The sequence below is a fragment of the Hylobates moloch genome, unplaced genomic scaffold (assembly GCF_009828535.3).
Source record: "Hylobates moloch isolate HMO894 unplaced genomic scaffold, HMol_V3 SCAFFOLD_17, whole genome shotgun sequence".
NCBI classification, from domain to species: domain Eukaryota; kingdom Metazoa; phylum Chordata; class Mammalia; order Primates; family Hylobatidae; genus Hylobates; species Hylobates moloch.
The window spans coordinates 9605836-9621081 of record NW_026652292.1 but is presented as its reverse complement, the minus strand read 5'-3'; the positions used below and the strand labels follow the sequence as shown (position 1 = coordinate 9621081).

The 15246-nt window shown below is 48.8% G+C and overlaps 1 protein-coding gene across 2 annotated transcripts in view; it reads right to left on the bottom strand.

The window, feature by feature from the left end:
• Nucleotides 1-15246, bottom strand: part of ANKRD33B (ankyrin repeat domain 33B) — a 106607-nt gene that overhangs the window by 22301 nt on the left and 69060 nt on the right. For both annotated transcript variants that reach the window (XM_032135924.2, XM_058430123.1), the window contains exon 3: nucleotides 8381-8521. In XM_032135924.2, coding sequence (XP_031991815.1) covers nucleotides 8381-8521 — 141 coding nt within the window. The remainder of the gene's footprint in view (nucleotides 1-8380; nucleotides 8522-15246) is intronic.

Below are 15246 nucleotides of genomic sequence, written 5' to 3'. Positions count from 1 at the left end.
CCTATCACACCAATTTCAGACTCACCAACCCCCCAAACCACACAGCCAATTCCTTAAAATAAATCTCTTGATAACCACATCCTATTGGTTGACTGATAGGTCCCCTTACACAGTCTCCCTGACACTAGTCACTCCCTTAATAAATCTCCCCAGGCCACCCACTGCCCCCAAATGTTGCAAAGTTAAACTTCAACTCAACTTGATGAAATCTGCATAAATTTCAACGTTGTAGTATAGAAATTAATATGGAATTGCTGTTCAATTAATCTTGGTCCAATCTCACTCCCACATACTGTTAAAAATCATTGAGGGGCCAGGCACAGTGGCTCACACCTGTAATCCTAGCACTTTGGAGGCCGAGGAGGGCAGATCTCCTGACGTCAGGGGTTTGAGACCAGCCTGGCCAACACATGGTGAAACCCCACCTCCACTAAAAACACACAAAAAATTAGCTGGGCGTGGTGGCGGGCACCTGTAATCCCAACTACTCAGGAGGCTGAGGCAGGAGAATCACTTCAACCCGGGAGGCAGAGGTTGCAGTGAGCCGAGATCGCACCACCGCACTCCAGCCTGATGAACACAGCAAGACTCCATTTCAAAAAAAAAAAAAAAAAAATCATTGAGGATTTCAAGTCCCATTAGTCATATCTCCACCAGCAAAGCAACGTGGAGAACTAGGGCAATTATCTAGTCTGTGAGCTTATCGGGGACCGGACCCGACAGACGCTTCTTCATTTATATCCCATGCAGACCCAGGTGTCTGACATGTGATGGCTGATCAATGTGTGCTGAACTGAGGAAGGTCGGGTCCCCAGCCATTGCCCTGGCCTGCCAGCCCACAGTGGCCTCATGGCTCTGGCAGACCCAGCTCACCTGAGCTTGCCTGGTAAGGATCTTAATTCTGTGACACATTAAAGAATAGCCATTAGAAGAGTGGTAATTATTTGGAACTGGATATCAGGATGGAACTCATTAGCTAGAGTACAATTTATAAACTGACTAAAATGAAAAGGGGGCAGTAAAAGTGTCATTGCAAAAAATAGATGACACATTAAACCTTAATTAATTGCATGTCACTTAAAAAAGGAAAACTACAAAATTAAAATCTTAATGAACACTGCCTGAGACATTTTTCAAATGCTAATGGAAAACCAGAGGAAGATCTGTCCAAAGTTTTGGACTCTTCGTCCTGATGTTCACCTATCTTTTCAAAATGATCTCAGAAAATACAAACACTCTAAGGAACAAAGGCCATTGAGCCCTAGAATCAGAGTCATGCTATCAATTAGGGATCTGCTGCCTCAGGAAGCGACTGTAAAGGGTTATATTCATGACATGAACACAGTAATTAAATTATAAAAGATAAGAACCGATTATTAACATTTTATACAAATACCTTCCGGAGAATACAGAGGATTTCTGAAATGCCACTGTATCCATCTTCTCGTGAGCAGAACCCCCAGCATCCTCACCTCCCACCCAGTGTTGTTTTGCCCAGGGCTCAACCATGTGGACAAAAGTGGAGCTGCCGCCCATGGGTCCACTCGCTGCCTTGTTGAGTGCTTTAAGTCTACACAAAATCCTTTATTTCACTTGAGGCAGCAACATCCTCAGTTCTTGGCAATGCATCACGATCAGTCTAACCCAGGACTTCTGAACCTCAGCACTATTGACATATTAGGCCAGGTAATTATTTGGTGTGGGCTGTCCTGTGCATTGGAGAACATTTAACAGCATCCCTGATCTCTACCTTCTTCTAGATGCCAGTAGCACTCTGCCAGCTCTGACAACCAACAAGGTCTCCACACATGGCCAAATGTCCCCTGGGGCAACATTACCTCCAGCTGAGAATCACTAGTCAAATCTAACAGCTGCAGTCCTGTTCCCCATTCTTCCAGCCTGTCTTACAGCTAAAAGTAGCCAAGCAACCCAGCACTGATGACTGAGCCCTAAAGAGGGTTTTGCCTCCTGACGAAAGGGAACAGCATGGTTGGTGCTGCTGCAGCTTCCTGTCTGAAACACAGATTGGGTGATTCTCATGGAATCAAGAGGTGACAGATCAACAGGCTAAGGGGAGCCAAATGGACAGGAGGAAACCACTGGGGTCTATGTTGTCCTCATGGAGTCCAGGGCCAGCTCTGGAGGGTGACTGCCAACCTCAGACTTCCAGGGAGCTGAGAAATGCGGCCTGTTTTCTTTAACCTGCTGTCTAGTCAGGATTTCTGTTACTTGCAGCCAAAAACATTCCAGACAGGTGCTAATGGGAAAAAATCTATACTTTCCATTACTCATCCTCAAGAAGGCTTTCTCTGGGAGCCGTGGCCAGGCCCAGGACTAGCAGGAGGTGGGTGGAGCGTGAAGCCCTGAATGTGTCACTTCCTTTCCTGTTTCTCCACCAGCCCCCACCCATCCCCATGTTATCCACCCTACAAACCCCAGCTCAGGTCTCCCTCTTGCCAGGGGCCTTTCCTGGCCACAGGTGACCACTGTGGACCAGCCCTCACTGCCTCCCCTTGTGCCACCTCCAGCCTGTATCTTGGGTGTTGTGGGTATAATCGGGATGACAAATCTGGATGCAAGGTCCCAAGAAAGAGCTTGTGTTCCAGCCCAGCAGGGAGGACAAGCCACCCCCGCCACACAGCAGGTGGGAAGTGTGCTCAAAGTTCTCATCTCCCCTCAAAGAGGGACTGGAGTTGGGAAATAAACTTCCCAGCATCTCTGCAATATATTTTCCTCCTATTGGAGGGTGCAGGGGGTCTGAGTCCCAGCTGCCCACAAGGGGAACCTGCTCATTGGTGGACATTTCTTAGCTTCCATTCTCCCCAATCTCACTTGCTGCCCCCTCACTCCACTTCCTGGGGCCACTGTTCCGCAAAACTACCTGCCCCCAAGTCCTTGTCTCGAGGTTTGCTTTTCAGGTGACACAGAATGCTTGACTTTTCATCCTTCTCTGGCTAATGACTTCAAGCAATTCTACATGGCAAATTCACACTTCATAGGAAATTTAAGTTTTCCTTATAAACAGAAAGAAACCTCTATATGGTTGGAAATCATCTGGCTTTCCAGAAAGAGGTATCAGGGCTTCCCTGAGGCAAGAGCAACCCTCTGACCCACAGTGGGAGCATCTCTGATCTCTGTTCCTCGCCGTCCTTTAAATCCACTTTGCTCCTTGGAATCACAGGAAGATTTGAGGTTATTGCTGTTTGTGTTTGCTTCCTGAAGGCTGTGGCAGTTACACCACACTTCAGGTCTAAAAGTGAGCTCCCTTAAGCAAGCCTGGAACCTGCCAACCTCCACAGATTCTGCCTCTCTTCACAAAAAAATCACATCCTCGATCCGCTTCTCAGAGCCACCTATTTAAAAAGACCTGTCACTGTGGGCATTAATATTGCAGTGAATTACCAAGGTTCTGCAACCCCCGTGTGATGCTCTGCAGCAGAGCCTGCGTTACTCCTTGCAAAGCCAAAACAAAGATGCAATCGATCAGTCTCTCAGAACCCAGTTATACTTTTTATTACAATCTGAAGTGTCAATCTAAAAGAAAGGCTCTGGCTATTAGTTTCTTTAAATGGTTTATTTTTTTCTTAATATCACATATTTAAATGGAAAGAATAAGACTTAAAATATTTGTGCGAATTTTAGAAATATATCAACATCTGTCCTTATTGCTGTCCTGGGGAAGCAATTCAACACTTTTTTTTTTTTAATTCTTACCCATCTACTGTAAAAGGAAAATAAAACCCACTTTTCTTGGGAGAACTGTAAGCTTAGTAGTAATAGTAGAAGATGAAAATATTCCATAAGTTCTATACTACAACCAAAGCTTAAGAGGGCAGCTCAAAAGCTCCCTAAACAAGATGTCACTTTTCTTGTTTTTTTTTTTTTGTTTTTTTTTTTAAGACAGAGTCTCACTCTGTTGCCTAGGCTGGAATGCAGTGGCATGATATCAGCTCACTGCAACCTCTGCCTCCTAGGTTCAAGCGATTCTCTTGCCTCAGCCTCCCGAGTAGCTGGGATTACAGGCTTGTGCTACCATGCCCGGCTAAATGTTTTTTGTATTTTCAGTAGAGGCGGGATTTCACCACGTTGGCCAGGCTGGTCTCGAACTCCTGTCCTCAGGTGATCCACCCGCCTCAGCCTCCCACAGTGCTGAGATTACAGACCTGAGCCACCGTGCCCGGCCAAGATGTCACACTTTTATTTGAGGGAGGAATACAGAACAAGCAAGGAAGAGTACACAGAGGGGAAAATGTCTCTTCTCACTTTGTATATCCTTTCCCATTTAAATTATTTATATCAGTGGTTCTCGATGGGAAGCAATTCTCCCCCCAACCTGGGAGACTTTTAGCAACATCTAGAGACATTTTTGGTTGTCACAACTGAGGAGGTGCTACCGTCATCTTGTGGGTAGAGGCCAGGGATGCCACTAAAAATCCTACAATTTGAAAGACAGCCCCCACAACAAAGCATTATCTGGCTCTGCACGTCAGTAGTGCTGAAATTAAGAACCCCCCTGGCCAGGTGCAGTGGCTCACACTTGTAATCCCAGCACTTTGGGAGGATGAGGCAGGCAGATAACAAGGTCAGGAGTTTGAGACCAGCCTGGCCAATATGGAGAAACCCTGTCTCTACCAAAAATACAAAAATTAGCTGGGTGTGGTGGTACATGCCTGTAGTCCCAGCTGCTCGGGAGGCTGAAGCAAGAGAATCGCTTGAACCTGGGAGGCAGAGATTGCAGTGAACCCAGATCGCGCCACTGCACTCCACCCTGGGCGACAGAGTGAGACTCCATCTCAAAAAAAAAAAAAAAAAAAGCAAAAAACAAAAACCCTGAGGTAGGGGCTTACTACCCTCATTAAGAAAGTTTAAGTATCTCATTCACAAGATATTTTTCTAAGGGAAAAACAAACCATATTTTTTCATTCACTTAACAGATAACTATTGAACGCACAAACTCACCAATAACGATAATGACAACAGTAACAATAATCACAACCAACACGTCCGAAGGCTTCTCCAAGCCCAGCATGCACCCGAGGGCTGTTCTGTTGTGAACTTGCTCAATTCGCATCCTGCCTTCCTGCAGTGGGTGCTATCATTAGCCTCATTTTATAGAAGAAGAAACTGGGGCCCAGAGAGGTGAGTGACAGGCTGCAGGTGTAGAGATGGGAAGTGGAGAAGACGAATTTGAAACTGGGTCCTGGCTCCTGGACTGTTTCTGTTCAGCTCCCTGCTCTGTACCTCGTACAGGACAGGGAGAGACTCACTAGAGGATCCCACAGACAATAATCTGTGGATTGTTCTAGACTGTGATGGGGGATGGGCTTGCAAAGTGCAGAATAGGGGAGGGAGAGTCTCAAATCTAATGCCAAATTTGTATCCAAATAATTGATGGGGGAAGAGCAATGTCAGCAGCAAACCCACTGCCTGCAGACTCATCGTTCCAAGAGATGTGCAAGGTGTTTCTGGAATCCTCTAAATGCTGTCACACATGCCTGAAACCCCCAGGAGACCCAGGGAAGAAAGCACGGCAGTCAAAAGGAGTGATTAGAGGGGAACTGACCTAAAAAAGGTTTGCAGTTCAAATTAATTCAACGGGAAAGTGCACTGATGTGACTGACATCATAAATGTTCAGTTGAAAAAGTCAATTACCAAACATCTACACTCAATTATAACTAGATCCAGAAATAGTAAAAGTGTCTAAAGCTCCCGCCAAACACAAAAGCATCACACAATCACCATTTAATTAGTAGGAACCATTTCTCATTGATAAGGGCAGGCAGGGCCGAAACTCTGTTGAAACTGATATCTCATTTTTTTTAAATGAAACTATCATCTCTGAATCAAAAGTACAATCGATGGGACTCATTTTTAGTCATGATTTTTTTTATTTCCAAGAAAGTTTTCATCTTTGAAGCCTCTATTCTCATTCACTGAACTTATTTTTCTTATAGCATCTCCTAAGACTAAAGAATCCCCTAAGGTTAAGGCAGAAAGAAAAATAAATCTGAAGCAATTGTGAATCCTGTAACTCCAGACTGATCTCGAGAAAAACAACAGACAGGCTCAGACTGGGCGGTGCTGCACAGTGGTTGGAATCGAGACTGTCCTGTCATGGGCAACAGGTTATGACAGAAACTTCACAGACCCAAGACTGGGGCGGGGCGCGGTGGCTCACACCTGTAATCCCAGCACTTTGGGCGGCTAAGGCGGGTAGATCACGGGACATCAGGAGTTCAAGATCAACCTGGCCAACATGGTGAAACCCCGTCTCTACTAAAAATACAAAAATTAGCTGCGCGTGGTGGCAGGTGCCTGTAATCCCAGCTACTCCGGAGGGTGAGGCAGGAGGGCAGGAGAATCGCTCGAACCCAGGAGGTGGAGGTTGCAGTGAGCTGAGATTGCGCCATTGCACTCCAGCCTGGGCGACAGAGTGAAAAAAAAAAGGAAAGGAAAGGAAAAGAAGAAGGAGGAGGAGGAGAGGAGGAGGAGGAGGAGGAGGAGGAGGAGGAGGAGGAGGAGAGAAGAAGAAGAAGAAGAAGAAGAAGAAGAAGAAGAAGAAGAAGAAGAAGAAGAAGAAGAAGAAGAAGAAGAAGAAGAAGAAGAAGACGACGACGACGACTGGGGACAACTAAGAAGAAGACAACTAAATGTGGGAGCCCAGCAGGGGTCCTGGAACAGAAAAGTGACATTAGTGGAAGCACTGATGCCTGGGAAAACTCTGATGCTACCCTCAGGATAACCAAGACAGGGGTGGTGCTGTGGTCTGAATGTTGATGACCCTCCAAAATTCCTATGCTGGAACTTCAGACCCACTGAGATGGTATTAAGAGGTGAGGCCTTTAGGGGGTGATTAGATCATGAGGGCCGTGCCCTCCTGAATCAAACTAGTGCCTTATGAAAGAGGTTTTGAGGGTACCTCAAGTGTCCCCTCTGCCATGAGAGGAGACAGTAAGAAGGAATGGGCATCAGCAGACATCGAACCTGCCAGCACCTTGATCTTGGACTTGTCAGTCTCCCCAAGTGTGAGCAATAAATTTCTACAGTTTATAAATTACCCAGGTGAGGTATTTTGTTATAGCAGCAGAACAACTAAGACAGAGAGGAAATCCACTTCTTTAGGAACTTGCAGCGCCAAGCAGGACTGGCTGAACCCAGTGCCAAGAACAAAAATAAAGAGAAATTAAAATAACAGAATTAAGTAATGGTGAAAGCAGCATCGCACATTCACTGAGATGTCAGCTGCCAACTGAATCTAACACGACATGTGCTTGACACATATTTCCTCATTTAATTCTCAAAATAACCCGATGAGGTTGCACAAAGGATGATCATTGATTCTATTTCAGAGTGAAGAAGAGAGTTAAAGCTATCAGTTGTGTGGCATTTAGCTTAGCAGCTCATTGAGGTGGATAGCCTTTAGGAGTGTATAAAGTATTGTCATATTTTAGCCTCAGGGAGGTGAGGGTGAAAGAGGTCATTACTCCCATTTCACAGATGGGAACAGGAAAGTGCGTCCTCCAAGATGGCGCAAAAGACAAAGGGGGGATGATCCAGGTTGATAGCCTGAGAATTTTCCACTCTATGACACATCATAGAAAATGGAAATTGCCACACACTCAGCATGCAATACCACATTGCCTCCTAACGTCACCACGCAACTCCGCATCACTCCCTAACGTCACCACGCAACTCCGCACCACCCGCTAACGTCACCACGCAACTCCGCATCACCCGCTAATGTCACCATGCAACTCCACATCACCTCCTAACGTTACTACGCAACTCCACATTGCCTCTTAACGTTACCATGTAACTCCACATTGCCTCTTAATGTTACCATGTAACTCCCATGCAACTCCACATCACATCCCAACATTAACATGCAACTCCACATCGCCTCCTAACGTTACTATGCAATGCCACCCACCAGCAAGCAGGGACCTAGGATGGCCTGGGCCATTCCCACCATCCCTACGCCCACCTTCAACAGCACACTCTTGCATTTACAGCCAAGAGATCACCCCTTTCTGAGGAGGAACAGATATGGACAGGGCTTGGGGTGTAGAATGGGTGGGCAGGAGGAAAACGGCAGGTGAGGGAAGGTGCCACCCACTGCAAAGCTCAGCAGGGATCAGGAAGGGGCGTCCTGAAGGGAACCAATGCTGTGGCTTCTCTCTATGATCCTGAAAGCATTTGTGTTTGGCTTTTTTAAAAACTCAGATAATTACAGAAGTATATGTCAGTGAAGAAACTATTATTTATTGCAGCAACTAGGCATTGTTTCTATGGGAGTGATTAATCTCAAAACATATTCCACAAAGGAGCAACTCTGGTGTCCCAGGGCCCCCGGAAGCTGTACAGGGCAGGTGGACATACCTGCTAGCATCAGGGCTCGGATGCAGTCCGTTCGACCCTGCATGGCAGCTTTCATCAGGGCGGTGAACCCGAACGCGTTCCTCCTTTCAAGGTCAAGACCAGGGAAATAGTTCAACAAGTAGTTAGTGATGATAGCGTGCCCTGTAAAGAGAAGCGTACACGTGTATTGGTTCCCACTTCCACAAAATGTGCTGGTTCCAGCCAGGCCTTCCCAGAGAGAGAAAGAAACACCGCGTCAGCCCTGGGGCAGCCGGTCTGCTGTGAGTTTTTCTCGGACCCCAAGACAGAATTCTCCTGGAGCCCAAGAAACAGAGGAAAGCAGAAGGCGCCGCCCTGGCTGCAGCGCTGCCGTTTTGGGTTCTTGCAGGTCCCCTACCACAAAGCACTCCCATCACACTGTCCCATCAAGCTGTCCCATCACACTGTTGGGGGTGGATGTGGGGGGCAGGGACGCTGTGGGCAGGTAGGGAGCGCAGCCTCAGACAGCCAATGCGGGCAGGAAGCCTCAACTCCCAGCAGGAGACGCCCGTGCAAACAGATGCAAAGCTGCAAATGAGCTTCAGAACCACTTCCAAGTGCTCCAGAGCTGCAGGGAGGAAAAAGTCACCATCACAGCAATAGGACAGTGCCAATTCACGCTGGCACCCTCTGTTCCCACCCAGAAGCAGGAGTCTCTCTCTCCACCCGTACCCGCCACCTCCCCTCCCCCTGCCGCCGTGTGTGTGTGTGTGTGTGTGTGTGTGTGTGTGTGTCTCTCTCTCTCTCTAACTACCTACCTACCTCCACACACATCCCACAGAGTGTCGCAGGCAAGGCCCTCAGCTATAAAGCAAAGCAGGTAAGGAGATTTCTCAGAGAACACAGATTTCTCCCCTTTCTCACCTTGCACCTCCAAAAAGGACCTAACTTTCTGCTCATTCCCAGGCGCACCCATGGTGCTCTCAGTTAATGGTGAATAAAGAGAACATCACAGCAACAGTGCTGTTTCCAGGATTCACCCATGGAAAACCAAAATGGAGAGGGAGGGCATCCTCTTGGGTCAACTGTCCATGCCGCCTGATGCCTGCTAGCCCATAAGTCCTTGTGTGAGTACACCTCCCCCTCCCCTACTTCAGTGCCCTGGAGCAGGGTCCGTCCCAGCCTTGGCACAGTCGGCACAGGGGGCCGCATGACTCTTGGTTGTGGGGACTGCCCTGTGCACTGCAGGACGCTGGGCAGATCCCTGGTCTCTACCCGTTAGATGCCAGTAGCAACCACCCCCACTCCCGCATAGATTGTGACAACCAAAACTGTGTCCAGACACCACCAAACCGCCATCAGTGGGGCAAGAACACCCCAGGTGAGAACCACTGTCCCCGAAGCTCAGACTTCACTCCTTCGTGACCAACCACACCTGGTGGAAAGAGCTTCCTTCCTCTCTCCCTCCGCTGCACCCTCCCCTTAGCTGCCACCTCCATCCAGGCCCCTGCTGTTGAGGTCTGAAACCCTTGGGAATATGAGCAATCTGCCCGAGTCTCTCCTCCTGAACCCCACGGGAGGTGCTGGGTACCCAGTTCCTATCCTTTTTATTTAAGAGACGGAGTCTCTCTCCGTCACTCACACTGGAGTGCAGGAGCATGATCGTAGCTCACTGCAGTGTGGACCTCCTGGGCTCAAGATCCTCCGCCTCCCAGGGTAACTGGGCTCATGGGCGAGCATCATCATGCCCAGCTAATTAAAAAAAAAAAATTTTTGTTTTGTAGAGATGGGATCTCCCAATGTTGCCGAGACTGGTCTCAAACTCATGCATTCAAGCAGTTCTCCTGCCTCAGCCTCCCAAAGTGCTGGGATTCCAGGCGTGAGCCACTGTGCCTGGCCACAGTCCCCATTCTCATGCACTGATGATACAGTGCTCAGAAATCCCCACTTACGCATTCCAACTCAAGCGTGTTCCTTTCAGCCCCCACTGTCGCAGCTGCAGGGGCCTCGTGGACATTTCTATGCACTCTCTCCTTAGCTTGGCATCACCTCTCCCCAGGAACCCCTGAATTATGGAGAAGCCAGGCCCTGGGCCCAGAATCCCCACAGGCATCTGGTTTGCACAGAAACTTCCAATGGGTGGCACTGGCTGAGATTTGGGATGGGAGAGAGGTGGCAAGGACATTACTCTGGGGTCGGGCAGGCATGAGACCTGAGGGGCCTCCCCAGCCCAGCCCACCTCTGCAGACAGGACAGATACTACGTGAGCATGAGGCTGCAGCAGCTTCCAGGATTCTCCGCTGCAGCTGAGATTTCCAGGAGGCAGGGCTGGGCGCCCTTGGCCTCTGCTCCCCCAGCCCCTTCAGTTCAGCAAATCAAATATGAAACCCTCTGATATATCAAGTGGCTTCTGTCTCCCCAGCCACACCCCGAGGGATAGTACTACTGGGGCTGGAACCCAGTTTCCTCCTTTGAGGGCCACTCCAGGCTGCTGCCCCACCAGTATGAAATCCTGTGGGTTTGCTCTTCATCAATCCAAGTGAAGAAGGAACAGGCAACCAAAATCAGGGGTGAACTCTCCTGAGGAGCAAGCTCACCATTGACCTCAGCCCATCTCCTGAGCTCTCCACGAATGTGAAAAGGGGAACCATGTATCTTTTTGAAAAGGAAGCCCTGATGAGTCTAACAGTGTTCAGGTTATAAGCATGAAACAAACGGCACGATCCCCTCGCTGCGTGACTCACAGCCAGTCGCTGGTGCTTTTTTGAGTCATTTACACCACATTACCCTCCCTCGTCCTTTACTATGTGCGGAGCAGGGCTAAAGCCAGCTGTCAGGTACCCAGAGCTGCTGAATTACTCTCAACTGGGCGGTGTGGGAAGGTGGGGAAATCCTTTGATCTCGGTTTGGTTTATGGTCCAGTTAAATGCTTGGCGGCACCTGTCAGATCTAGCCAGGGCCATAGTAAAATGAATTGCAATTCGTTTGGAGCCATTTCTTTAAACTGTGAAATAGCGTGTCCATCACAATCTTCTGCAGGATGTTCCTTTGCACTGATATATCCTCAGCGCTTTGAACAGGTGGAAAGAGGAAAAATTGAAAGTCCACAAAGCAAACCGCCCATTATACAGACCTGTTCTGCATATTATGTTGAGTCCAGAAAAACCAACATGCAGCCAACTTGTTCTGACTACAGGCCTGAGCTTTCGATGATCCAAGAAATCACGCCCTGCTTCCCACGGGTTTTCCCAGGATGGCAGAATAATACTTCTCATCACACAGATGACCCCATTCAATGGAAATCAAAGGTGGACCCAATACTTCTAAGAATGTATAAGTATTAACCTTTCTTCTTTAAAAACCATGATGAGTAACCAAAGGGAGCTTTCCTTTTCTTTACATATATGAGACACACAGCCTTCCTTGCACGAGGGAACCCAAACACACATCATATTGAAATCTAGTTTGAGGCCAGGCGCAGTGGCTCACTCCAGTAATCCCAGCACTTTGGGAGGCCAAGACAGGCAGATCACTTGAGACCAGGAGTTCGAGACCGGCCTGGGCAACACAGTGAAACCCTGTCTCTACTAAAAACACAAAAATTAGCTGGGTGTGCTAGTGCATGCCTATATTCTCAGCTACTCAGGAGGTTGAGGCAGGAGAATTGCTTGAACCCAGGAGGTGGAGGTTGCAGTGAGCTGAGATCACACTACTGAACTCCAGCCTAGGTGACAAGAGTGAGACCCTGTCTCAAAAAAAATAAAAAATAAAAAAAATCTAGTTTGAGCCCAGTTCAACTTGGACATTATGGAATCAGACTTGGTTCCTGAAATCCTCAGAGAAGCCCTTTTAAAGGGTTGGTTCACCTAGAGAACCCCAGAACACCCCCTCTCCCCCAATAAGCCCTACCCTGCTTAAGAGAAGGTCACAAATGACCCAGGGAGGAAGTGAATTTGAATGAAATCACGTCACTGGGACACGTGTAGACAATGAGCTCAGTACTGAAGAGAGCTAGCTCTGAGAACAGCCAGGTTCAAGGCCTAGGCCTGCCACTCAGAATCTGGGTGGCTTTTGGAAGTCAGCTTTTCCAAATCTGTAAAATGAGGGATAATATCAACCTCCCATTTGTGAAAATTACAGGAGACAATATGTGTAAAAGATGCCTAGCAGAATAGAAAAATCTGGAAGAAAAATTCTGAGTAATCCAGGCAGGCACTCCACTCTCAAGGGGTAGAATGTGTTCCCCTCTCCTTAACCCGCGGGCTGTGTGCACTGACTTCCCATGAAAGACTGTTACATGGAAACAGGGGAGGAGGGAGAGAACCTCCCCATGGAGAAACCTGCTAACATGACCTCAGCCAGGTGACCAAGGCCAATATCATCAGCGATGGTCAGGTTGGTAGCGCGTCTCCTGATGCCATGTGCTGAGAACGGCCCTTTATCGGGGGTCTTCCTCCAAAAACTCGTAACTCCCGTCTCATCACAAGAAAAGCATCAGACATGTCCAAATTAAGGAACATTCTGCAATGTACCCAACCAGTCCCCCTCAAAACTGTCAAAGTCATGAAAAACAAGAGAAGTCTGAGAAACTCACAGCCAAGAGGAGCCTGAGCCGTGAGTGCTAAATGCCACATGCGATCCTGCAACAGAAAAAGGAAATCCAGGAAACGCTGAGGAAATCTGAATAAAGAACGGACTTCAGTTAATAATGGTGAATTGACACAGGTCCATTCATTGTGTCCAACGCATTACGGGCATCAGATCTTAACAACAGAGGGAACCGGTGTGAGGCACACAGGCATTCTCTGTACAGTGTTTGCAGTTTCTCTGTAAGCATAAACTATTCTCAAATCAAAAGTTTATTTTAAAAAAAGAGGAGATAGGCCTGGCACGGTGGCGCACGCTTGTAATCCCAGCACTCTGGGAGGCCGAGGCGGGTGGATCATGTGGCCAAGAGATCAAACCGTCCTGGCCAACATGGTGAAACCCCATCTCTACTAAAAATACAAAAATTAGCTGGGCGTGGTGGTGGGCGCCTATAGTCCCAGTTACTCTGGAGGCTAAGGCAGGAGAATCGCTTGAATGACCAAATCCACCACTGCACTAACTGGTGACAGACAGGACCCACTCAAAAAAAAAAAAAAAAAAAAAAAAAAAGGAGAATGGCGGATGGTAAATAAAAATAAAAATAAAAAAGGGGAAACTAGCACAGAGCCGTTCAAAACGAGTGCAAGGTCAGGAGGATGATTCACAGCTGGCTGTGCGGCCTGGTGTGGGGCCTCTCCACCCTGGACCTGAGGCTCTCCCAGTGGTGGGGAGCTCACCAGGAGGCCATGGGAGCATTCAGGAGGCAGAGATGGAGCCCTGCCCCCAACCCCGGGCAGGAGGAGGGAGAGGGGTGCTTGATTCAGAGAGCTCCTAAATGCGTGGATGGACAGGTCTGTGGTATGCAAAAGAGGAAAGCTGGAAATGACGCCTGGCCCCGCCGCAGCCCTGGTTCCGCTCTGCATGGATGCCAAGGTGCCTTCGTTGGGAGACACAGAGAGGTGGACACCCACGCCACCCGGGCCCGACCGGCTTCTCGGCCTGGCCCAGCAGCGCTCCTGTGCTTCCTGGTTGGCTCTTCCCCAGGCCCCGTCGGGAAAATGTTAGACTTTTCACATGGAAGTCACTGACCTCACGCAAGCCCCTCTCCTGGATGACTCATCTTCAAGTTCACAGAGGGAACAGAAACCACCAGAAGGGAAGTCCCTCGGCTTTCCCCCGTCGTCCCCCACGCTGCCAACATTCACGGGCCTCCGAGAAAGAAAAGTGCAATCCTGAGCCCCCCAACGGGCTGAACCGACCCCCTCCTGGCCAAGGGGACCCCAGAGAACCCTTGAAAACTGAGTCCCGGCTATGACAGGATAGAAGGGCAATGCGCCTCGTTATACCCATTCCTTGCTAACCACCGTGAGGCTTTCTTTCCTAAGTCTAAACAGAAACCAGCCCGTTCTAAAGACCCCTCCACTGATATAAACCAACTGCCTGATGCGGCCCCACCCTTCCGCAGTATGGACGAAACAACCGACCAGCATTCTGTCCTCATGAGAGACACTGGCCCGTGGCTTCGGAGTGGGTCCGGCCGGTCCACGGAGGACGCGCAGTGAGGGTTTTCATGTCCTCTGCTTCACCTTTTGAAGTCAGGGCCTGAAAACTCCACCCTCAGATCATGCTAACGCTGTCGCTTTTTGAACACAGGTCCCAGGGAGAGGCACGGAGCTCGACTGCACATGTGCGTGTTTCTCCTCTCATCGATATTCAATGCTTCCCCCACAGCTTGTGGAATATGTGCATTGAGCCACCTCGTTCAGCACGCATTGTTCTTCTGTCTTGTTCTTCTGCCCCTGGAAGGGTCTGTTTCTGGCTTCTGGCCAGTGGCGCTGCTTGCCTGCCACAATGGCCACCCTGCAGGCTGCAACCCTTTATGAGAAGCCCTTCTTTCCAAGTTTATGAACCTTGTCAGTCCTCAGTTCGCATTTCCTATTGAAAACGCAGGGGATTCTCCTCTTGCTGAACCCTGCTCCTCCCCTCCTCTGCTTGACAGCCACTCCCTGCCTACTGCTGTGGAATATTTATCAGATCCCTCCTGTTTCTCGTCAACCTCCCCTTCCTTGCAGACCCACTTCCCTCAGAATGCTTTTGGGGCTCAGAAATACCCCACAGTGAAGGCCTCAGAAGCAAAGGTTTCTCTCTGCCCTCCTGCCCTCCCATCTCTCAGTCCCTTCTTCCCTGAGGCCAGCCATCCAAACTGGAATCCCTCTTCCCCAAGGCAGATCCTTGAAACCAGAACCCCCTTTCCCTAAAGCCAGCCATAAAACCTAAAAATACTGCCCTAACATAAAGAAATTATCTGACCTGCCATGTCT